Raw genomic sequence first — 24,852 nt, forward strand, 5'->3', positions numbered from 1 at the left:
ATACAATACACATTCAGTATAGGCTATATCATGTACTATTCAAAGATTACAAAATAGAATATCTCATTTTCTTTAAAACAAAACTCAGTCTTTTACTTTTGGAGATAGAGCAAAGGACTTACAATCCCTTTCTATAAAAATTACATCTTTAATAAAACCAGAATAAAGCCAAAGAAACACATAAAATTGCTTTTCTCCAGGAGACCAAGATTCGATTAGGACTAAGGCGCTATCGAAGTAGTTACTATCGTAATTTACCTGGATTTGTAATTTTTTCCAGTTCCGAACCTAGCAACGTGTCCTCCGGCAACTCGATAAACTGCTCGTGATTTGTTGCGACCAGCGGCACAGTGGGATCTACCAACTGTTGATAGTCGTTTCCGACATCGTGCAGAATTGAATTAGGCGATTCCATCGTCAGCAAATGCGAATTGATGTCATTGTATTGATTAAATTCATCCGAGTACGTTCGATACTCAGCCGCGAAAGATTTACATTTCAAATAGGAAATGCGTTGTTGTTCGTTGTTCGCATTTATCGATGCGTATACATCATTGGGTCTCTTTTTACTATGCATCGCCAAAAGATCCTCATTGCTACATATCCTCTTCAATGGACACCGATTGTGCATCTCGATTTTTGACGAGACGATGGAACTGTCGCTCGCGCTGTCGTCGAAGTATTGCAGTACCGACTCCTGCTTTTCCAAACAATTAAATGTCTCTTCGATGCCACGTTCCACCTTGATATTGCATTCGGTGTCGTCGTTTAGAGTGCTTGGTGACAACATATTCACATTGCACTGGTCTATTCTTTCCTGCGCGTTTAAGACGTTCGTATTTTGAGAAACGTCCAAACATGATGTATGATTACGTGACGCGCGAGAGCTCTTACTAGACTTGAGAGCGGCAAGATTTGATTGTACAGACATATCGGCGTTCTGGATATTGCCATGGCTGTTGGGGGCAGCGTTCATCATTTCAAAATTCGACAAAGACTTGCCGGATGGCATCGCACCCTCCAAACTCGATATCGGGCTTTGCTCCGCGCTACTAGGATTAATCAGTTTTCCGATCGTATGTTTGGATTCCTGCTTCGGAGTTACTTTGCCTTTGCCTTGGATAACAAGGCAGTGGTCGATCTTATTGATACCAATCTTGTTGGCTTGCGCGGCAGCCGGGGGCATACGAGAAGAGAATATAGCAGCCTTCACGTATTGGGTGTGCGGCATCGGCGAGGGGGAGAAACGGTCCTCCGACATAGCCGGTGAGGGTAGGTCGCTGATTAGATGGGTGATAGCATCCTCGAGCTTCGCTGGATCTTCGAGATCACATCTCGGATTCGATGGCTGGGAGTTTGAGTTCTAATAAACCATTATTTTCAGATCGTTAAACAACCTTCTTATTCAAAGTATCATGCACAATGTAAACGAAAGTGTATTATATCTACAAACATGATACATATACAGTTTGACTTACCAATTCTATCGGTGAGTTAATGTCGATAGCCGGAATAAGACCTCTGTTACTTGCGGACACGGTGGCAGAAAACCTTGCTTTCATCTCTTTCATTAGTTTGATGCCCTCCTCTTCCCTGCGTACAAAATTTTCCTATTGCTTTATGTCGAATATAATACACCTTATATGATATATCCGACGTGTTTGCTTTAGCACTTGAGGAACAAAAAGAAGAGCTCTTTCTTCTTGGAAAGATGGATTGGAGCGAGTGAAAAAGCAGAAATTTTGTTCAATAAATTGTCTCGCGGTCTCAACAATTACTCAACAAAAGTTTTTTAATTTTGAGTGGTGATAATTCCACAATAATTAGAAAAAAAGATCCTTTAATGTTTATTGCTATGTTAATATCGTTATTCGGATCAATCAAAACCTTGTCCGCCTTGTCACTTGCCCCGCAATCTATTTTAAGATGCGAATACTTACGATACCAAGGTGTTGACGCAAACGAAGGATTCCACTGTTTGCGTATCCTTGTCGAATTCCAAATAACCGTGGGTCCGTAAGTAGATGAATCCATCGTTCTTCGTGACTAACCTGTAGCACGACGTGCCACACGTTTCGGCACGGTCGTACACTACAAATGCATAACGAATCGTGATTAATTACAGGAACAAAACAATATTTGACCCGTTACATCGGACTCTAAATAGGTCGTTTTACATATACTTTGTTGACATATTCAAATTGCAATTGGTTATGGAAATAGCATGCAAAACATCTCATAAGCGATCGCGTCGTAAAGCCTGAATCCATTAAAATAATGTTGGCGTAATGCATAATATAACATTATTAATGTAAACTAATGTAAATATACGGCCGTGTACAACTTTAATGGTTTATTCGGAAGTGATAAAATTAGGAAGTGACATAATATTGCTCGAATGCTTTAGATATTTTTCTTCGAATTTCAAAGGAAGGGGAAGAGAAAGAAAAAAGATCTTGGTATCGGTTGTAAAATGTGACAGCTGCCGAGTGGTGCGGCAAGTATTCCAATGAGGGCTTAGCGCTAATTACATTTAAATGCGGAAACTTACTTTGCCGTAGGCCGATCATCGTCCACCTGAAATCATCCTTGTGCATGAAGCTGAACGCGTTCCGGCCCGATACCTCCTCCGACAAGAACCCGGCAACGACGGACACCCTGTGATCGCAAAAAATGATACGCCCGTCGACCAGATGCCGCGTCACGTACTCGTCTTTATTCGCGTCCATTATCGACAATTCGGTGATGGACCGCTTCTTCGGCAGGGTCACTATGCCGGTGAAAACGATGTCGTTGCTGGTACCCGTTGTTTCTGGAAGAAGCCATTCCAAAAGCGTCATCATTAGCAAACAATCAGCGATTGCACGAGGTACAAATCAGAGCGAGGTAAAAAGAGAGGATTGTCCCAGGAGAGAATTGGATCAATAATAAAAATACCAGAAAATCGATTAATCTTCTCATCGAGAAGCGATATTTAGATATACTATCTTGTTGAATTAAATCGGCTAAAGAGTGGCCGAGGTTCGCTTCCAGGGCATTGATCAGGCATTGGACCACAAGATTATTGGAGCAGATAAGAGGTTTAAAAATGCAAATACGTAAATCATATTTTACTTTCCCCGAGAGTGAGCTCTATCCGCGGCGAAAATATAATTTCGAACCAGCTTACCGAGATTATTTAACGCCGAAAAGTGGAAAGTTACGTCGGATGTTGGCTTTCCATTAAGTATTCAGGCAGGGAGAGAGTGATTCTCGAAAGACGTTAAAGAATTCGCGAGTTGAAAAGTGGCGCGACAGGGCCGACAGGTCTGGATATCCAGCGTAATAAGGATCGGCGGGCACGGTTGAAATCGGCCGCGCGCGCCGGTCCGTCTCTCCGAGCGCGTCTCTCTACACGGCGTTTTTTCGCCGTTTCGGTTCTCATCTTAGACACGAGCGGGAAAGAAAAAAAAAAATAAGAAGAAAACGAAAGAAGAGCCTACGTTAAACACACTCGTGACGCTGCGCCTACGTATCTTCGTCCGCGCGACGGCGAAGGTCTAAATTTAAATACAGGAGTAGCGTAAATATTTGCGATACCCGTTTCGAAACCAGCGCTACAGGTTTTCAGCCGTGTGTCGCGCGATAAAACAAGACCATCGATCCGAGGAATACGCGGACGAGAGTCGCTCACCGCGCGGGACCGTTCGACATGGAATACGTAATGAGGCACGATATTGCTGATTTATACGGAAGGAACGTCTGCGGTTGCCGGCGCAACAGCAGTCACGATAGGATTATTCGAATCGCGATGGGAACGATCTTGTTGTTAGCCGTGCCACGCGATAAAACAGCGTAACCGAGACACTCGGCGGCCGTCGATTGAATCGTAATCGGATTAAACGCCACGTGAACGTAAATGACATTTCGTTCGCAATCGGTTCGTGAATCCGCGATTAGATATCCTCCCTGATCTAAATTACTTAATGGCCGGGGATTTTCTTCTTTTTATCGAACTGATTCATGAATCAATTATCTGACTCGAATCGCGATAGCTTGTCAAAACTTAACGATTAGCCTGTTCTTTCATATTTCAATAAAATATTTTATACAATGATCGCTAGAATCAGAGGGTGAATCCAACGTGAAGCGGAATAACAAAAATCTGAAGTTCAGGTCTGAGAGATCTGTATCATGTCTGAGCCATGCTAAAATCAATGCTGATCACGATCGTTCTCCATCGCGGTTGTTACGCTTGTTGGGTACCATATTCAAAATGTAACGTTTGTGTTGTATAACGAAATGTAATGTTTGCGTTTTGGATTATGCAAACTAATTAGGATGTAACGTTTATCGTATAACGAACTGTAATGTTTGCGTTTTGGATTAGTCAAATCAGGATAATGGACCAGGGCACAATCATAAATTAAGCGACACAGAAGGGAAATAGAAAACAATTTGACGATTAAATTCGTATTCTGGCTGCGCTCTTGACGCGCTTTAAATCTTTTCAGATTTATCTTCTAAAGTTAAATTTACCCGACGTATCAAATTCCATTTACGCCAACGACGCCAAATCTCAAGCTGTTACGAGATAACAGCTTATATCTATCGATGTCGGAAGGACAATCAAGTCCTCACCTCGTTGCCTCCCTCTGCTCCCGCTGACGTCCGCGTTCTTGCAGGCCTCCGCGAGCCGGAGAAGGCCCGAAACGTCGAAGCATTGGTGCTGTGTGTTATCGCGCCTGGAGTTGGCGCGTTGCGCCATCCGGATCTGGAAGTTCCGTCTCTGGTCGCAAAAGCGCTTGGTCCTGCTCTCGCTCGTCCGGTGACTGCTCGTCGTCGCGGAGTCCTCGGAGGAGCTGGAACTGTTGTCGTGCGCCAACTCGGACACCTGCGCGACCCCCACCGGCGACGGCGCCGACATCGGCTGCATCCCGTCGGGGGTGAGATTACGCGTGAGCACGTCGTGGTCCTCGGGATGGATGAAATTATACAGGGACTGACCCAGCAGCTCGTTCTGCGAAACACAATTCCGAAGTTCAGAACGTGCGAGAGACTAATTTCCAAGTTTAGATGAAGCCGCGCCGGTGATGACCTTTGTTAACTTGTGACTTATACATATATCGGCAGTAATACAGTCGCGCAACAGTCGCCTGGTCCCTATATTGTATTAAGGATAAAGATTCATCATTAGAATTACGAGTTACGAGGAAAGTCACGCGCGCGTGCGTGAAACTTTAGTCTCCTTATTTTTATCAATCGATCAATTCTACTTTCGCGCTTTCAGGATAAATAAGACGATCGGATAAGTAAAATTCGATACTGTGGAACGAGAAGAATCGATGTTTCTCCCTCACCTTCGGTAAAACAATATGGTATCTTCAGTATTTTTCTATAATTACATTTTATTTAAGAAATAAATTAAAATATAATTAAATCGTTCATTAATTAACTTTCGCTATTGCAGCAGAAATAATTATTTCAAGCTGAAGTGTAGCCATTGACGTGTTTAGATTCTATTAATTTTCCATGCACACGGGAGCATCTTTGTGTATTCTCCGAACAGGGGTACTTCAAAGTTTCGTTCGCGAAGTCCTCAGACTTCTTCTGTGAAGGGCTCTACACATCGCGTCAGGCCTCGGACGCGATACCTCGACAACGATGACGACGACGACGACGACGACGACGATGGAGGTGCACCACGTCGGCGACGGAGCTTGTTTTCGCGGCAGGAGGTTTCTCCTTGAGAACAATACAGCCTGATTGTGAGTGCCTTCTTAAAAAATGAGAGCAAGCCGCAAACTACGCTCGCAAACAACTCTCGTCCCGTCTGTCCTTCTTCCACCTACTCCTCTTTTCTTGCCATCCTTCTCCATCGCCGCCAGTTCTGGCATCTCCTGCACAAGTGGGGCCGAAAGCGAGGGAGAGAGAAAGAGAAAGAAAGAAGTGGTACTCGGCCGGCTTCCAAGAGCTGGTTCGTTACGGCAGAGTGGCGAATTATCGTTACGCCTGCGAATCTGGAGCGCCACCGGCGAACGCGCCCGCGATCGATATAGCGCGCGGGGGACATTTTTTTACATTTTATTCACGGCCGCCATCCCACCGCCATCCGCCTCGTTGTTTTCTCGCAGAAACACGGAGGAAACCTTCAGGGCTCGCGGGCAGCCGGGGGGGGAGGGGGGGGGGGTGAGAAGCGCGGATAGCGCATATTCGCGGAGCTTCCCACCCCCGCGCTACGAACTGCGAATCTGAGAACTCGTGAAATCCGAGAACGAGAATTTGAAACGCGCATTAAAGTCTCCGGCGAATTCTTTAATTCGGCGCGGATCTCTATGGATTTCAATTAATTTTGCCCGGACGATCGGCGCCTCTCGTCGAGCGCCTTCTCCGTTCTAGTGACGTGTGAATGGTTCATCCTTCCTGTTGTTTGTCGTGTGCGATTTCCTGGAAGCGATCTCGGGTCAATTCACGTAAACACGTGCGACCTTGAACGCAAACATAAGGGCGATAACCCTAAAGTTAGTTAGGCTAGTTTCTAGCGTTTAGAAGCATGCGTTCGAAAGAAATATTTCCGGGAAGAATCTCTTGACTCTCTCGCCCTTCCAGACTTTAGATTATTAGGGTTTCGATACTTCTTTAGCGTCGCTTACACCAACACAATTATCTCCCACAACTCAATTCAATCCAATGAATGATCGCAGTTAGGCTATATATAACAAGTCATTGCACAACAGAGGGTGAGATTCGCACGCGCCACGAATGAATGGCGAATAAGAGTATTATAGGGTCCTATGGCTTTTCAAAACGAGCGATGGACCATCGGCTATAGTCGAAAGAAGAGATAAATTCGCAAAATTTATTAATAAACAGAGGCGAGATTTTTATCTTCCGTGCCGTTTCGTAAAGGAATAACAATTACGCGGATTTGCGTTTGATAGCTCCTCGTAAACCGAATCTGAAATTGACAGTCAATTTCCTACAAAATCATGGTACAAGAAGAGAAAAGCCAGAGTTAGAAAGTAAGTAGTTGAAAATGCGGAAATCTCTTCGCAATAACTGTATTATCGAGAAATATAAATGCAAAAACGACGTTACGATCTGCCGAAGAGATCCGAGACCCTTCTCGCTCCTAACATCGTAAATTTTCTCATCCTAATTTATGTGTTTACGTCACAGGCATATTCCTCGAAGCTCGTGATATTCGCTACGTCATATTGTCTTGAAGACCTTGTCTTGAAGATCGAGGGGCTCCTTGCGTCAACGGCCTAAACCCACATTTTCCTTGCCGAAAGCACCAAAATTGGTCGCTTAGCTATTCTTAGCGCTCGCACGATCCTATATAGGTACGCCGCGAAGAAAGGGATTGTTTCGCTAAGCGCGGCTCAATGTGACCGTGGGAATCCGAAGATCTTGCGAAATCAAGATCCCGACGGACGGGAGCTTCGTATACCTTCGTATACACGCGTACAGAATTTCTCCGTTAATAACTAAAAAAAGCGTGTAAGCCTTTCTCTCGCGTGTACAATTAAGCGCGTTGTTAATTACTTCATGTTCGCGAACAACGGAAAGGATCAATGAAGCGTCTTCGTGAATTTGGTTCTGGATACCGCTTAAAACATCCGGCTGTACGCCATTGACCTCCTTTGTTTCTAAATTTCGATTATCCGGGGCCGATCCTTATGTAGGCTGGCGACTCGGTTTCTAATCGATGGGTCGGTTATTGACTTGATTCCACGCAAACCGCCCGACGAACGGTGAGGTTTCGCACGACCTTTCGCTAAGATTGGCAACGTCGTAGAAATTTAGATGGTAGATTCCGATGAGGACACGATGCTGTTGTTTGCGCAGAAAACAAAGATAAACGTTCGCACTTGACAGCATTCATACAATTTCACGAAAGAAATGAGCGAGGGAGAAAAATCAAATCAATGAAGTATACAACATCTAAAAATCTAAAAAACTTTACAGATTTTTAGAGACTTTCTAACGTATCGAATTTTTCAGACACGTGTGCAACGCTCATGGCAAAAGTTGCTTTAAAATGGACCTTGTTTTTAACATCGGAGTTTGAATCTGACGTAAGATATCTCTGAACGTATAACATTTTACCGTTTCTGCATTTGCGATTTCCAATCCGAAGATAAAAATACGAGGTACTTTTTGTACTATTTATATTTTTTTCTTATCCTCTCTTTTTCGTATCCATTTAATATCTCCTCAGTGTGTTGCGCAGTTCTATATCCGCATGAAGAATTTCTCAGCTAGTTTCTTTGAGTTCGTCTTATCATAGCGCGCCGAGTCTGAGCGAAATAAAATTATTCTGATCGCTGAGAGAGAGCAGCGTCACGTGCATAATTACGACGTCTCTCCGATAGTTCGGAAAAGCTGGCACGCCGATCTTGTCGGATGGCGACTGGCGACGCTACGCCAGGGACAAAGAAGCAAGCAGAGCGGGCAGCAAAGCGAGATTCTCGTTATACGTATCTCAACGTCGATCGCGCTAATTATTCCGCATACAATACTCGTTTAATATCTGTAGCGGATAGTTAGCCGGTCTGATTTTATCGCACATAAATGAGCACGCGCATTATTCCCGTAACGTTAATTACTTGATCCTTAAATCCGCCTCCGGTTAATCGCTCCATTTTACGTACTGATTCTCGCGGCGATTTACCCAATTCCCGTCTGGTTAAATTAATATTTCTCGATGAACCAAATTTCGCGTGTTACGATATAGAGTTATCGTTCGTTCTTCTAATGCGAGAAATAGACATTGATAAACATTGATGGAATGACGAATAATTAAATAATAATTCGTTTAATAATTCATATAACTCTTCTCTTTTGTAAATGAAACAGTATTGTTATTATAGTATAAAGTGTAATAAAGTTAAATCCCATAATGATATCTCTATGTCGTTACTTCATTAAACCAAATACTATTTAATTAACCAAATATTTAATTAAATTGAAAACAAGAACTCTATAATTTTTAATCCAAGCTAATTATCACGCTGTTATATGAAAAAGATTTTTATGTATATTACGTAAAAATATCCGTTGGTTATATTTAAAATATTTAACCGTACCTTCAATCGTTCGGGAGGCATTAGTTAAAAAACAATTAACGTAAACGAAATTCCTTAACATTTCAGTTTCATGTTCCACGAAATAAAATGGATTTCTGCGGAAACTCGCCGAACCCGAGCGAGAGATATGCATATAGATATGCATGAAGTTAAATATGTACACGTGAATTTCCGGGGAAAAGTCGCACGTGGATCCGATGAATAATTACCAAGTGGGATCATCGCACGCTTCATTTGCAGCGGGACGCAATTTTTCGTCGAAAACGCGCACGAGAGAGAGAGAGAGAGAGAGAGAGACCGGACGTGCAATCTTTTCGCGTGCGATTGCGCGCGCGAGCAAATTCCCGCGTACAAATACGCAAAACGAATGTGCTGATGGATATTGGTGGGCACACACGTTTCATCGCCGAGCGAAAAGGAGCAGAGGGCACAGAGGAGGCCAACACAGAGCGCGGCGCCGGTTGCCATGGGAGCATATTTGCGTTGCACGCATTCATTTGATCGATAATTCCTAACTCCGCGCGCTACAGGGTAGGTCGGTGCTGCAGCTGAGGCTGCAGCTGCGGCCACGAGATCGCGATCGCTGCCCTATGCTGTACACCCTCCCTCGCCCGCTCATCTTATTGGCGCGCCGCGCCGGCGCGAAAATGCCCGTACACACGCACATTTCAACCGCCGCAGTACAAATACATTGTAAAAAAGAAGGTCTACCGCGGAAGAGATGTAGAATTCCGTGAAAATGTCGATGGTGTGTAAATATAGCTACGGTTAATAGTTGCGAGGTAAATAGTTTCGAGCGATGACAAGCTTGATCTTATCATCGATGCACGAAAAACCGTATTAATCGTTCCTCTGTTCCGGCAAATGATATTGAAAAAGTGTACAGGCGCAGGTTCTCTCATTCGTATAATACGCTTGCATTTTTATCTGACGCTACTGCTTATCGAGGCATCGAGGATGAATATTGACGAGTACGCGGTCGATTGAAACAAGGATAATTCTGGCACTCACGATTAATCGGCTTTTCAATTGCTGCGTGCACCAAGGGAGTAAAGGAAACTTAAATAGTTTCGCGATGTTAAGCACTTCAAATATTCAAAATATCAAGGTACGAACGCGATGAGAAATTCATGATTTTATCGGAACTAATATAATTTATTCGTATCGAAAGTCGATGTCTTCAAGATTATAAATTATTCGACGCTTTCGTTAGTATTCCGGGATGTAAAAACCAACCGAATCCTTTAACACTACAGAGTCTTTTAAAATAAATTCTTCCTCAGCGGAAAAAATATCCGCGATATTCGTGCAATTGATAAAATAAAGAGCTTACGGCAAAAAAAGCTTCAAGAGAGAAACATCGGCAAAATTATAGTCCTCGATCATATTAATGGAGATTGATTCTTCATATTGCTAATGATAAGGAAAACTCACCTGAACATGACCGAGATGTTGCTCCACTTGTCGACTAACATAGACGATTTTTCCTGCTGCGGTGACGACGAGGAAGAAACCTTCGCTGTCAACCAGGTGCTGTTATGATTTGAAAAACGAGTCTAGAGTGTTGATCGTCTTGGTCGATCTGCATTAGAGATAAATGTTGTATACTCACCTCGACAAAAAATTGCTCCAGATCAAATTGATCTTTGAACAGCGGAGAAGGAAAGTTCATCGAGCCGCTTCCGAGTGCTGTAAATAATGTACAAGATCGTGAGTAATGCTTTTTTTCATATCTGTATAATCGTAATTATAACGATACGAACGAATGATTAACAGCGGATTTATATTAGTTATTCGTAGTCTATAATAATGTTTGGAGCGGTTAAAATATAACAAAATGTAATGCAGTATGATAGATAATTAATATCTCCTAACAATAGAATGTAATAAATAGTAATAATAATAATAGACTATAATGCCATAATAACAACAATAACAATTCCATAATAATAGACCAGAATTGTTAGAAATGATTCGATACAGTGAGGCGTAAAAATTTAACGAGTCATTAAGAAAATGATTTATTGGGAGGTGCGAGAAGTGTTCTCGCAAGGTCGACTTACTGTAGCGCGTCCTCAGAAAGGCGGTAGCTAATCTCAGGATGGATATTTTGTCCATTCTCCTCGAACTTCCAGCAACGCTCGGCACGAGGGTCGCCATCGTCGATATATTTGCGTTCAGATTGTCGCGGCGTTGCTTCTCCGCCATGTTTCGCGACGCACGTGGATTGCTGTAACAAAGAACGAAAACAAGCGAAATTCAGTGACGTCCACAAATCATTAGCATACAAAATAGAATAAGTTATTCTGTACCTTTGCATTTATAGAAACACATTTCCTTATGCTAATGTACACGTATACTTCGAATTTACATTTCCATAAATTCGGGGATAAAATAGTATAAAATTTCGTACGGATTATCATCTCCAATATTTTGCATGATATGAGGAAAACCGGTTCGATCTTATTAAAAAAAGGATGCCATTGGTCGTAATTACGATAAACATTCTCTATAGAGAATAATAATTCTTATACACAGTGAATTTAATTAAAAGTTGTGACAAAAATGTGAATTGTAATTATAAGAAAAAGCAACACTTTTTCTTCAACAATAATAATATGCTTCTGTAAAAACTACTAAAATCTAAATATAAGAAACACAAGTTTTATCTTAATTATATGATGATATATAAATTTATAAATAAAATTTATAAATAAATATATATAAATAATCGATCCTAATTAATTATATGTAATCACACGTCTAATTTATCTCCCATAACAAGTATCTTAAATTGTCATTAGTCTCCCACGCAGAAATCATAACATCTTTATTACATTGTACAGTTTCCCACAATGTACATAAACTGGTATACCATATACCATATTGCACAATTATCCACAGAAATAAGACCATGGCATAAACATGATGATAGTTAATAACATATGTGTATGCATGTACTACTACTTCAATAAACAATCGCGTGTATATCTTACACGTGTGTATATTTATAGCGCTGATACTTTCGAACTATTTTGATGCGTGTGACATGTTGTATATGTGTACATAACAAATACATGCACACAAGTGTATGTGTTTTATATATAAGGCTATATATAAAATTATTTGTTAAACGTATTTCAAATATAAATTTCAATTGTGACACCATTAAAGTGCAAGAACGGCCGACTTCATGTTTACTTTTAAATCGTTTATAAGTAGCAAAGTACAGATGAGATTAAACAATCGTGGATCTATTTCTTACTGAGTACGTCAGTATTTAACAGAAATTCTTTATATCCAATTTGGTTATCCATTTTGCAGGGTATTATTAATGCGGTCCTCTTGATCATCAATCTTGAGATCATATGAGTCATTCTAGTATTTAATTAAATGTATCATCGAGATTTCATAAAACATTAAATGTTTTATCAAATTGTCATTTCATAATAAATATTCTTGAACTACATTCATCGTTAAATTCATCATAGTTATGAATTTAGCATAATTGTTATTCTTCGATCAATCTCACATATTCTCAAAGTCCTTAACTAAGACTTCTGTTCCCCAACTATAAACACGATAATATTTACCCCAACTATAATATCAGTAATAAAAAATTATATAAAAATATAAATGAGTTTTTTAATATAATGTATAATTGTATTAATTTTTTAAACCGGATGGGGTTTTTTGTTTTCTCCATTTTTTGCGGTAATTTAACCTTTAGAAACCAGGTAAATGTTTTAACTTTTCGGAAAAAAAAATTTTTTTTAATATATGCTAATATATAAAGTAATATTCTAGAAAAAAAAAACTGAAACCAGTCTAAACTCAAAAAATTGACTTCCCGGCTTTTAAAGGTTAAATGTATATACGAGATATGTATGTCTCTCCGGAAGTCTACAAATTACAAAAGGGATCAATAAAAATTTCTTCGAATTATTCGAGCGATTAATCCTGCATTGATAGAATGACATGTTGATGGATTGCTGTAACTTAAATTGGCGCGAGACACTACCGTGTCTCTTGATACTACTTCATGAACGTATTGCAGGCTTGCGCAATCGGATATTCAAAAGAAAACAAATGACGTATATTTTTCTCCGCACTAATTGACATATTATTATTCTACTACGTAGAGTACAACGCAATTAATCCGTTCCGTCTATCATTATATCTGTTCGGTGCATGAATTATATAATTCACATAAATATAATTTAACACATAATTTTAATAACTATCTTTATAATTTGTGGAAACTGAGTGCGTGCGTTCGAGTCGCAAACACGCTTATTCGGTACAATGTTGCTGGATTATGCGTTACGTCACAAGTGTTTGGAAATGACGACCTGTTGCTCGTCCGTGCATACGTATAAAATGACCGAAGTGAGGAAAGCAAGCATGCGTTCGCGGCATCTTGACACGTGCATTTATGGCCCTAATCTTTTTTGCTCGTGCGCTGGAATAGCTTATATAACAGGATCAAAGCTATAACGGCCTAACCCCTCAATAAACCTCTTCGTTATGACTTATGACTAAACCGTGAAAAAGACTATAAAATAAATATACATAATCATGTGGCAACTTCCACTGGTGAGTCGTGGTCAGATATTTAAACCTTCATTTTAAATCACAGTGTTGACTGATCACTTCTTTGGCGCCACGTGCGCGTCGTCACACGAAGATAAAATATATTTTTGTCACGAAGAAAAAGACCGGCGGTGCGGACAATGTTGGATGGACAATTGACAAATATGCGATATAGGTATCTATGCAGCTACAAATATATAACGTTACAATGTGCCGTCTAAAAAGGATCAAGCACATTGTTAGGGCGGTATACGAGGCGCATTCTCGGGTACAAGACAGTTATAGATCAAGGCTAAGGCGGTGTGATTTCATTCGATTCACGATCTGTTTGCGCGCGCCCGAGGTCTTCTCTCTGGAATCGCGCGGCGCGGTCAATTTATCTCTCCTCGTCTCGACTTCGGTATAAATCTCTCGATCGTCCCCGTGAAAGTCAGTCTAATTGGTTTAACACACATTGAACTAATAATTCGCCGTCCGAAATATTTATCTCGCGCGACGCTTCCCCCGCAAAGACACGTCACCGGCAATAAACAATCGGCGCTTTGGCGTAGCGTCTGGTATCCGCTGCGTATCTGGCCGAGTGCCTATTCGATCAACTCCCGAGTATCTCGTGTCGGAAAGCGGAGCGCGCTATAAACGTTAACAAACGATATCACGGGGACAGCTCGGGAAACGGATGGAAAGGGCGAAAGCCGCGATGACGCGCAAAACGCTGTTTAGGATATACGCGGATAGTCGCGTACATGAAATATTTGCAATCTATCGCGATCATTAATCCGCGGAGATAAAAACCGGAGAAATTAAAGATAAACCGATTGTTTGTTGATACTTGCGAATGGTGCTTGATAAGAAAGTTAAATTAATGTTATCTTCCACAATTGCAAATCACAATGACATCGTATAATCATATATGTGAAACATTTAACGCACGAGGGCGGTAATGTTTACGATTATACGACGTTTAACAAACGGTAATTCCTGAAAAGCTAGGAAGTGTTGTAGAAATTGTATATCTATTTTGTTGATTATCTGTTAAGTGAAGAGGATGCGCGCGTTATACAGTTGATTGAAGTATGGTGCTATAGCATCGATGACGCAGATTACACTAACGTGAAATGCCATTCAGTACACAGTGTGTCCCATTTTAGTCGATCCGTATGAATATCATTAATATTATCTGCGTATCAAAAACATTCGAAAGTTAAAGGACTTCGAGCGAAACGTTACATAGCGTAAGTGATTCTTTTACAACGCGCATTTCGGCCATTAAAAACTTTCCTAAACTTTTAATAAATATACAATTAAGATTGTAATTATCATAAAATTTGGATGGATTACTGTAAAAATAATATATCAAAAGTAGATCGCTCTAAAATGATGATACAAGATTATACTTGCAAAACGTGTAGTTTTATTAATTCAAGTAAAAATTGGTGAAAGATTTCTTCTTAATTGCACACAATGTATATTAATAATGCGATTTCCAAAATCAGCGTACAAATGTTATCTGACAACTTTTTACACAATGTCACGATTACTTTGGGTAATTACTCCAATGCTGACCTTGAGTCGCGCCGATAACGCCGTCAAGATTTCGCTTTAACGTTTTGATAGAGTCGCAGTTAAAACAGCTGCGGGGATAGCAGCTTCAAGAGGCACAAAACAGGATAAGAGACGGAGATAATTAATCCAATTCGTAGAACCTTGTCCTAAGCGAGCGAGCATCGCAATTTTCGAGCTCTCGTGCCATGCATCACGTTATCAAGTTGCGCAAATAATAATTCTATTTTCGTCTCAGCGCGCGATAACAGCAATTAGATGAGTACATCACAGACTCTTTTTCTCGAAAACTTCCGATTGATAATATACACGAGAGATTACGCACGCAATTAAAATAGAAAGCCGTTGATGGATATACATTTTGAAAAGCCAGTTATCATATTTGTTTCACAGATCCGCTAAAAATTACTGCAACTGACGATAGGAGAAAAACGCTGACGATATATAGAATTTGATGAAGGATTTGCCCGCGAATGAGCTGCCGATGTAAATGTCAGCTGCCGAACATATATCCCGGCGTCATAATAATATAATAACGCAACTCTCGCAGGACGTATATCTCGGTAGCCGCGACGGTTACACGACAGGCAATAAATATTTAAACCCGCCACGAAACAATGGTATAAAAATTCAACGACGCCACCGTCGAGCGCACATAGAAGCGACAATACACGAGACAATAACAGCGTTAGCGCAATTTTACGCGGGAATATATATTTCTCGCCGAGGTTGCGAGGAATGCGAGGTAGCAAGCTCGAGTACGGTGCGCGGCGGACGGAGGACGGGTGGCGGATGCTTGAACGGCGGCGGCCGCGGCCGCGGCCGCGGCGGCGGATCGATTGTTTCGACTCACCCTCGTCAGAAGAGAGTGGCGGGTCGAGGTCGCGAAAGTCGCTCTCTCGTCGATTTAGGGACCTAATTAAAACGCGGCGCTGACACCACGCTGCGCTTTCTTTTCCCGTCGCGCGGGAAAAGAAACCATACGCACGAAATTTATTCGACCGAACGTCAAGCAAGGCCGTCGAAACGTTTTTTCGGGATGACGTAACCGGTTGCGGATCTTTCGTCAAGGCCAATATGCCGGCGGCAGCGCGATAATATTCATCAATAAACAAGTCTTTATGACCGAGAGACATCGGAAGAATCTCGAAAACGAAGGCAGATCGTTTGCATCAATAAACGATCACGCATATCTATTAATGCCTCGCGCGCGCGCGGTTTTACTATATATCTTTACTCTCTCTTTCTTGCTTTGGTCCCGTTCGGCGTTCGCGAGCGTGATTTTCAATCGAAACACAGATGCACGTGATGGCATTCGACAAGATCAATTTTACATAACAAGATTTTCGTATTGCGACCTCCGACAATCATAAAGCGTCGAAGAGAATTATGAACGATACCCGTCAATGAATCGCGCGAATCCTCATTTGATTTTCATTTTATTGTATATATTACGATTAACAGAGCAATTAATTGTGTTCTGTGTGACAACGCTTGACAACTACCGTATTTCTTGTTGAATTCAATAACCGGTCCTGTTATTTAAAAAATCAGAAGTTGTTAATTAAATGGAACAAAAAAAAAATATGACATACGTCATAAAGTTTACGTATAAAAAAATAATCCACTAATTAAGCAGAGAGAGAAAGAGAGAGGGGGGAGGCCAGAAAAAAAAGAAAGTCGTTGATATCTACATCCGTTGTAAATTATTACTAATTATGTCATCGGTGGCTATATGGTAATCTGTCTGACACACCATTAAAACGTGAAACGGATATGATCGGTAATTAAAGTGTCACCGTTAATCGATTAGCGAACCGCAGCATGTGATAATGCGAGGATTGTGTAGAATATAATTTTACTATGAATATTAAATATGCCATGCAGAGTATACTTGTGTGCGTCATCATGCGTTGAAATGATTCTGGCGGCGTTGCTGACAAAGGCAATTAAGGCAGAGAAGTCATTAATTTGAAGTTAAACTTAATTTTGGAGTTCGCTACATCCGCGATAAATTATGTCAGACCAGATGGTTCTTATAAACGCGCCCTTCCAAGTGTAACCGTTTCTATTCCAAGTTATATCATCTGCGTTTTTTCCTTGCGTATATGGCATCCAGACGACATGGGCAAAGCCAACCAAGCCGGAAGGAATTAAAAAGAACGGCGAAACGCGTTCATTAAACGCATTCATTAGATATATTCATAGATCTATGTTTTTATTGCTTGTAAGGTAAATGTCCCTATGGCCGACCATGTTCCCTCTACCGACCACTTTGACGTGAAACGTTATTTACGAGGCTGCCGATTCATCAACACGTTGATTAGTGGAGTGAAAAAATTCCGCAATTCGTGCAGTACAAAAGGATTATAACGTGCAGAGTAAATACAATAATTAGATATATTTTTTTCGCATTTCTTACCGCACGTCACCATCCACGCGTATTCTTAAGAGTGAGGTTAAGAATTGTCGGTCGCCTAAATAGTCCGTATTTCGTTCAAAATCCTTTTGTAAGGAATAATTCGAGCGCTAAATGGTTCGTTACAGTTTGATTGCCATATTCGGGAAAAAAAATTAGTCAAAAACTGTCATTTTTTTTATTTATTCGATGGTCGAGGTTAGACACAGCAAAACGCCTGCATGTCCCCAGTACCGTACACGTAAACATCAGTATATTGTCGAACACTAAAATATCTGTAAAAAATATAAATTTTGTTGTTCGATCATAAATGCTGTAGAGTTTATGATCGAAGTCTGCATACATGACAATAATTTATTCCTTGCTACGCAGATTACATTACGCAGAAATATCTATAGATTTTTGTGACTGGCGGTAAAGAAATGAGAAAAAATTTTATAATAATATAAATGGGAGCAATAATAATTGTATTTCAATATATATTCCTTATTTTTTACATATCTGATCATCTATGAATTCTCTTTATCGTTCAAGTCAGTGATAATCTCTTTGATATTGATTGTGTGATATCATCAAATTAAAATAAAATACCTATTTTCATGATTTATGTGTATTTTTTATGTTTATCATTGATTTATGTTCATTTTTATGTTTATTTTTCGTTTGAAACCTCCGCCTCGTATGCTCTGAAAAAAGGTGGTCGGTGATGGGGGCATGCCTGGTCGGAATTGGGAACAGCTGGTCGGTAGAGGGGGCACGCACTAGTGCGCCTTTATTCTTCTCTATCTAGAAAAATACTTGACGGAATGGATTGAGTCTACGATTTTTGGAAAGTGCATGGATGAAGCTATCCACCAGTATGAAACTCTTTATCGAATTTATTTTCGTCACGCTTGACAACGCCATTCTTTTGTTGGGTCGGCCTTATAGGTGTCGGCCATAGGGACATTTACCTTAGAGGTAAATTAATTTTTAGAAAATAAATTTTTATTTTTTTAAGTACACCGATGCCAACTGATATGCTGTAATTCTCGAAAAAAATCGTTTCTACAAGTCATAACGTATAATGGAATTTCAGGAGACATTGTAAGTCGTCCCTAGAAGCAATTTCTTTGTTATCTACCTCAAGAGCAGTGTAATTGGATGAAAGACTTTTTTCTCAAGTAGTCAATACCATCTGGTATATTTGGAAAGAATAAAAATTCGTTTGTCTCATTATTTTTGCAGTTCTGTCCATGAAAGTTAAGAAACAAACATCTTAAGCTTAAAAACTATTGAGAGGGTTATACTTGTTTCAAGTAATGGAAAAATTCATAGACCTTGAACTAGTTCTGTAAAAGCAATGGAAATATATCGACTTTGCATATTACATTAGATCTGATTTAATTTCAGATGAACAATAGCATGTATGTAGTAGGCGATATGTGATCTTACGCGAGATAAATGAGTTTCCAAGAAGTATAAGAAAATTCTTCTTCCATTAGGATGTACAATACGGAGAAAACCGAGTTTCGGAACAATAATGGATTTTTGTAATACGATTTTCGCAGGATTAAATGCATTTTGGCACTCTCTTCTCTGATTCGTCAGCTTTTTCGTCAAGCGAGCAAAATCCGATAACTAAAAGAATTTTATTTCAAAAGTAAGGACAAAGAGATAAAGTGTGTGTGTGTGTGTGTGCGTGTGCGTGTGTGTGTGTGTGCGTATGTGTGTGTGTGAGAGAGAAACAGCAAAAAAGTTATCATGTTGGCAGAATCAAATATAACAGAAACTCTGTATTTCCACATATTCTTTATTTGTCGATATTTCGTATATTCAGCTCGGTATTTGCGAACAATCTTTCATAGCTCGAAATTTTATTTAATCTTCAAAGGAAACAAACAAATAAATTATAATAATAGTGAACAGAGAGAAATATTTTATATTATCATCTTAAATAATTTAAAAATCAGTTTTTATCTCAAAATATTTAATTCAAAATATAAGCAAAAATTAAATAAAAAATCCATAGCAAATGGAAATTTCAAACACATATTGCTATCAATAACCACGCATATTTAGTCATGTTTCATTTTCGTTTTTATTAATTTATTTCGTTATCGTTTGATTCTGATAAATTCATCGATATACAAAGCGTAGTCAGATTGAATTAATTTCTCGTAATGTAGATCGACCAATTTTGCTAATTTAATTTTCAAAAACCATCTAATATCAACTAACCGAGCTGTACAGTTATTCTTTAGTAAAATGATGCAATAATAAATAAATATATAGCTCAGCAATAAACGTATGTTATTTATATAATTGAAATATTATATAAATAACTTACTAAATATAATTAAATTCGATTTCGCTTGTTTAATAATTTGTATTTCTCCCTTTATCGATTTTTTCACAGCTTTTTATCTTTTCCCCGGCATTATTTCGACATACCTTGTATATGCTACGTATATACATCTGCAAAACAAGCTAAGCTGGTAGGACAGAAGGACAAAAATTTCTGACAAACCCCGTTCTCGCTTTTTCCTTTGTGCTCTACATGCATCAGCACGCACGCATAGGCAAGTAGACGTGAGAGCGTGCGAGAAATGTCCTGGAATTATAAGTTGGATAGGTCGTGGCAAACGTAACAAGAGCAACACGCCGACGGACATTCTCACATGGATGAAATTGTCGTTGTAAATTTACACTACATACTATTTACTCGATGCAAAAAAGTACTTCGTTAAAACTCAATAAATAGAATTTTGTTCTATTTATCAAGTAAAATTAAAAATAATATATTAGCCGAAGAATTGGATTTTTTAAATTTTTTAAATCGAAAAAATGTGTTTAAGAAAATTTTATAAATTCGAAATTTATCTTAATTTATCTTAAATATACATAAAAATTATGCAAATAATATAATTGAAAGTATAATAGATTACATGCTAAATAATTGTAGTTTTTTAAATATTAATATTAAATGAAATTTATATCCTACACGGAGAGAATCTTTGTTATATATTTTACCCTTAAATTCACTACAAACTTGGGACAACTTGGCAACCAAGGGATTTTTAAAATATACAAAAGACATTTTACAAACAACGTGATAAAAATTACCAAGCAGATTGGTAAATTTTGAAAAATTATTGAAATTTCCTAGATATATTTTGGTAAAATTAATCAAACATATTTTATATTTTAATGTAATAGATATTAATATTTTTTATTATGGTAGATATTAATCAGAATAGCTCGCATAAAATTCTTGGTGGTACATGTTGTCCCACAACTACCATGATTTCAGGGTAAATTTTAAGAGAAAATTCTCCCTGTGTACAGATTCTCCGGATATATCTAAATTTACAGAGAATTATGTTATAGGTGATGTGTGATTTTATAGAAGAGATTAAAATCACAGCAAATTACCAAGTCTCATGTTAATTACATTTTGAGGATTAACACATAAACATTATATATCTGCACGCGGAATACATGTTTAATATGTGCACTGTAAATTATTGCGCGCTATGTATGCATATTCAAAGTACAATAATATATAAAATAGGAATTCTCTATATAGGAAACGTAATAACTAGACATTCATATATACGTACGGATATTCCAAGAATAGAAAGAAAGCGCGAATCACTTTATTTATCGCTAGCCAAACCTATCATTGCGCGACGCAATGTTTCTAAATGTTATCCAGATTAATAAACATGGAAACACTTTGATGCTTCGAAAATAACGCCGGCTCGCGACGACGGACGCATATACCTACCATGGAAATGACAGATTGCAGGAGCGCGTGCAATTATCGCGGTAATTAGTGCGTGTTTCATTAAACCCGTGAACGCCCGACACTCGTCCCACGTGAATCATAAGCCATAAGCCCGGAAACGCGATGGCACAAAGCGCGCATTCAAGTGCACGATCACGATCGTGGGTGGACTATTTCCTTATTGATTCAGGAAACGGTGTATGTGACTTCTGAAGTCTAACGACCGTATGAGTTCATGGTCAGAAGTTTATTGCCGTTATCTAGAGACCGGCCAGCGCGCATCGCACGCTCACCGATGATTCAATCAATCGTTACGGAAGGCACGCTTGATGTTTCGACAAGTGCACTGACCGTGTAAAAAGCGAAAGGTTTGGAAGAAATCTCCTTTCGCGATTTAACGATACGACTATTGAACAGATATTTCTCGTGACGCGTTTTAAACTTTACATACATTCGACTTTTGTCTATATTAATTAACAATATATACACAACATTCCACGAAATACGCATATATCTACATAAATATCAACAAGTAAAAATAATTAAAAACTTGAAATTAAAAACCCGCGATGTACTTTTGCTATCGTAATATATTTCGCGTACAAAAAATATATATAATTTCTCATTATAAAAATTATGATACACGCAGCACACGTTTTTATAATTAACTTTCAGCTACAAAGACTCTCGAAGTTTTTAAATTTCCCTCAAACTGATCTACCATTCTCTAAAGTTATTTTTTATTAATCAGCAAGTATTTCCTTTAAAAAGTATTTAAGGGTAATTCGGATTTTTTTCCCTGCTATTCGTGGAATAAAACGAGAAGACCGTAGCTCCCTTGTTCCAGATCAAGGCATTTCGCTCGGCTGTCAACAAGTCGCTTTCAACGGTGCGCGCTTCGCGCTTCTAATTGGATCGTCAGTATAACGATTTTGGCTACTACGCGGCTTCGTACAACCGCGCGTTTTGACGAATGCATTATATTCGGGCGTAGCCAATCCTCTAGTTGAAATTCGGAAGCTCGCCTCCGAATTTTGTCACAATTGACTGTAAAGTTTCGTGACATCTGTTACGAGATGCCAAACAAAATTGGTTGCACGCTCACAATATGATTTTGCCATCGCGCTGGTGTTTGCCGATCCATCCTTTCGCGCTCGCCGAAATCGCTTCCCTCATCCGAGAGACTTGTACCCTGGGAGGGACATCCGCCCCACGACCCCCATTCTCGGCATGCCGCGCCCTCTTCTCTATCGTCAAGGACACGAGACTTTCGATCCGTCATGGGGAAGGGGTTTCGGTAGGCATGGCTTTGGGAATGGGACAGGACCGGAGAGGAGTCCACGCTCCTGCAGGGATCGATACGGGTTTGCTACCCTCCCACAACGGTCGGTCGACTGATATACACATTCAAGGTCGCTCGACGGAGCGAAATTGTGCGAGACAACAGGCGCGCTCAATTTCACCATTTTTTGGCTCTGCGTATCTTATTATCTTCCGCAACAGTGAATATATTTAGAGATATAATTTTCAGTCTTCTATAAAAAAAAGCTATTGTTCTTAAAATCTTTAATCTAATTTTACACTGTATATCTAAACTAATGTTAAATTTTTAATTAATATCAAATAATCAGATTAATATTAATTTGTTCTACAAAAAAATAAATATCTGTTTTATGTTGGTTGGAGAGATTTTTCTATTCCTATTATAAAATCTGTTTTCCTTATAATCTGTACGAACTAAATCTTTAACAATTATGTTAAAAAAAAAAGAGTAAAACATAAAGATAAAAAGATAATTTGCGATCTAAAAGCATATCTAAATACAGATGAAGTTTCTATCTTTGTATTAACATTGCATATTAATATAACAATCTTGGTTCATTAATGTCATTGTTATATTCATTATATAATTTATTTATCTTGCCAAGAATGTTATCATGTGAGATAAACGAGATAACTTAGCCCACTACTTAGAATTTTATCATCACGTATTAAATTCCTGTGGGCGACGCTGCTGATACAGTTCAAAACGATGCATATCTCATTAGCGTTGTGTTACCGAACTACAAAATGACGTCATACGCTATTCCTGTATCACATTAAACTTATACTATATGTGTAGGCACCAGAGATGATTTATTCATTAATGCAATTTTTAATTAAACAATTTCATTAAAAAATTTCATAAAAATATACGAATGTAAAAATTATTCATACGATACCTAATAATATACTCGATCGATATGCGTAATAAAAAATCGTAATAAAAAAATACTTTAATTTCAATCCTATACTTTATCTTTCTCATTGTCAGTCAAATTTTATATTTGTTCATTGTAAATTACATATTAAATATTTAATATCCAGATCGTAAGATTTAAGAAAGTATTATTTATAATATTTATATGATCTGTATATAAATATAAACTTGATACATTATTTTTACTGTGTGTGTTATCTATAAAACAATCTAGAAACAAAATAAACGTTTAGAGAGAGAGACTCGCTTCTGGTTGAACAATTTCTTTCGATTTGAAGCAAGTTGAAGGACTCGTGGATTCGTGGGGCATGGCCACGTTTGGGCACCGCTGTTGCAAAATTCGGGCGGTGTCGGCGATTGCGTGTGTAGCAGTCGCCCTCCTCTCTTCTCCATGCTCCTCTCCTGCAGTTCTCTCTCTCTCTCTCTCTCTCTCTCTCTCTCTCTCTCTCTCTCGTGCACATCGCCAACGTGGCACACACAAGCGAAACCGCGTCCTGCCTCACTGCGAGCCCGCGTAAGTAAGCCTTCCGAATTCGAAGCTCGGTCAACAGCCTCGAATTCTCTCCTCTCTTCGCCTCCCGCACAACTCGAGGCCACATAGCTGCCCCCCAAGTCTCCCCTCGTCACCCCATCCCGTTCCGTTCCGTTGCCCCTCTTGCTCGCGTCAACGCGAAACCGAATCTCTTCTACCAGCGATATCTCCTCTGCCCCCCTGTTCCCTCTTTCCTCCAGCCATCACCCAATCTTTAGGCCCCTTTCCTTCCCCTTATTCACGGTAGTATCGTAAATCAGCTCTCTCCTCCTTCCTCTCGGCGTTCAGGTCGTAGGACTATCCGGGATTCTCTCTTTCTAAGTTTCCGTCCGCCCTCTTCCGTTCCCACCAACTCCTTCGCTCCTCTAACTCCGTTGCGATGACGCTTTATTTCGTCCGTGTCGCTTCCCCTCGCCGCTCTACCGCCCTCGCCGTGCTGTCGATCTGTTTCTCTCCCCCGCCATGCCGTCCTTTCGTTTTCGCTCATCACACAAACGTTCGTTCGTTCCGTTAGGTTCAGGTCCGGGTTTGGGTGGGGTTCGCTAAACTCGCTACATTGAGAGAACTACATTGGCGCGTTCGGAATGGAGCCGCCATTTTTAGTCGAGAAAACTGCGCACTGTAGCATTATCTTGCGAAAGCAGATCG

At 39.6% G+C, this 24,852-nt stretch overlaps 1 protein-coding gene across 5 annotated transcripts in view; it reads right to left on the bottom strand.

Annotated features, from left to right (window-relative positions):
* The window catches only part of LOC139779112 (uncharacterized), a 93,804-nt gene that overhangs the window by 7,085 nt on the left and 61,867 nt on the right, over positions 1–24,852 (bottom strand). For all 5 annotated transcript variants that reach the window (XM_071717365.1, XM_071717367.1, XM_071717366.1 and 2 more), the window contains 8 exons: positions 11,135–11,301; positions 10,684–10,760; positions 10,506–10,604; positions 4,621–4,999; positions 2,552–2,812; positions 1,941–2,091; positions 1,479–1,593; positions 259–1,363 (listed from right to left, as the gene is read on the bottom strand). In XM_071717365.1, the coding sequence (XP_071573466.1) occupies positions 259–1,363; positions 1,479–1,593; positions 1,941–2,091; positions 2,552–2,812; positions 4,621–4,999; positions 10,506–10,604; positions 10,684–10,760; positions 11,135–11,301 (2,354 nt within the window). The remainder of the gene's footprint in view (positions 1–258; positions 1,364–1,478; positions 1,594–1,940; positions 2,092–2,551; positions 2,813–4,620; positions 5,000–10,505; positions 10,605–10,683; positions 10,761–11,134; positions 11,302–24,852) is intronic.

This window comes from Temnothorax nylanderi, unplaced genomic scaffold (assembly GCF_030848795.1).
Source record: "Temnothorax nylanderi isolate EJ_2023f unplaced genomic scaffold, tnyl_v1.0 TNYL_tig0210_pilon, whole genome shotgun sequence".
Taxonomy (NCBI): Eukaryota; Metazoa; Arthropoda; class Insecta; order Hymenoptera; family Formicidae; genus Temnothorax; species Temnothorax nylanderi.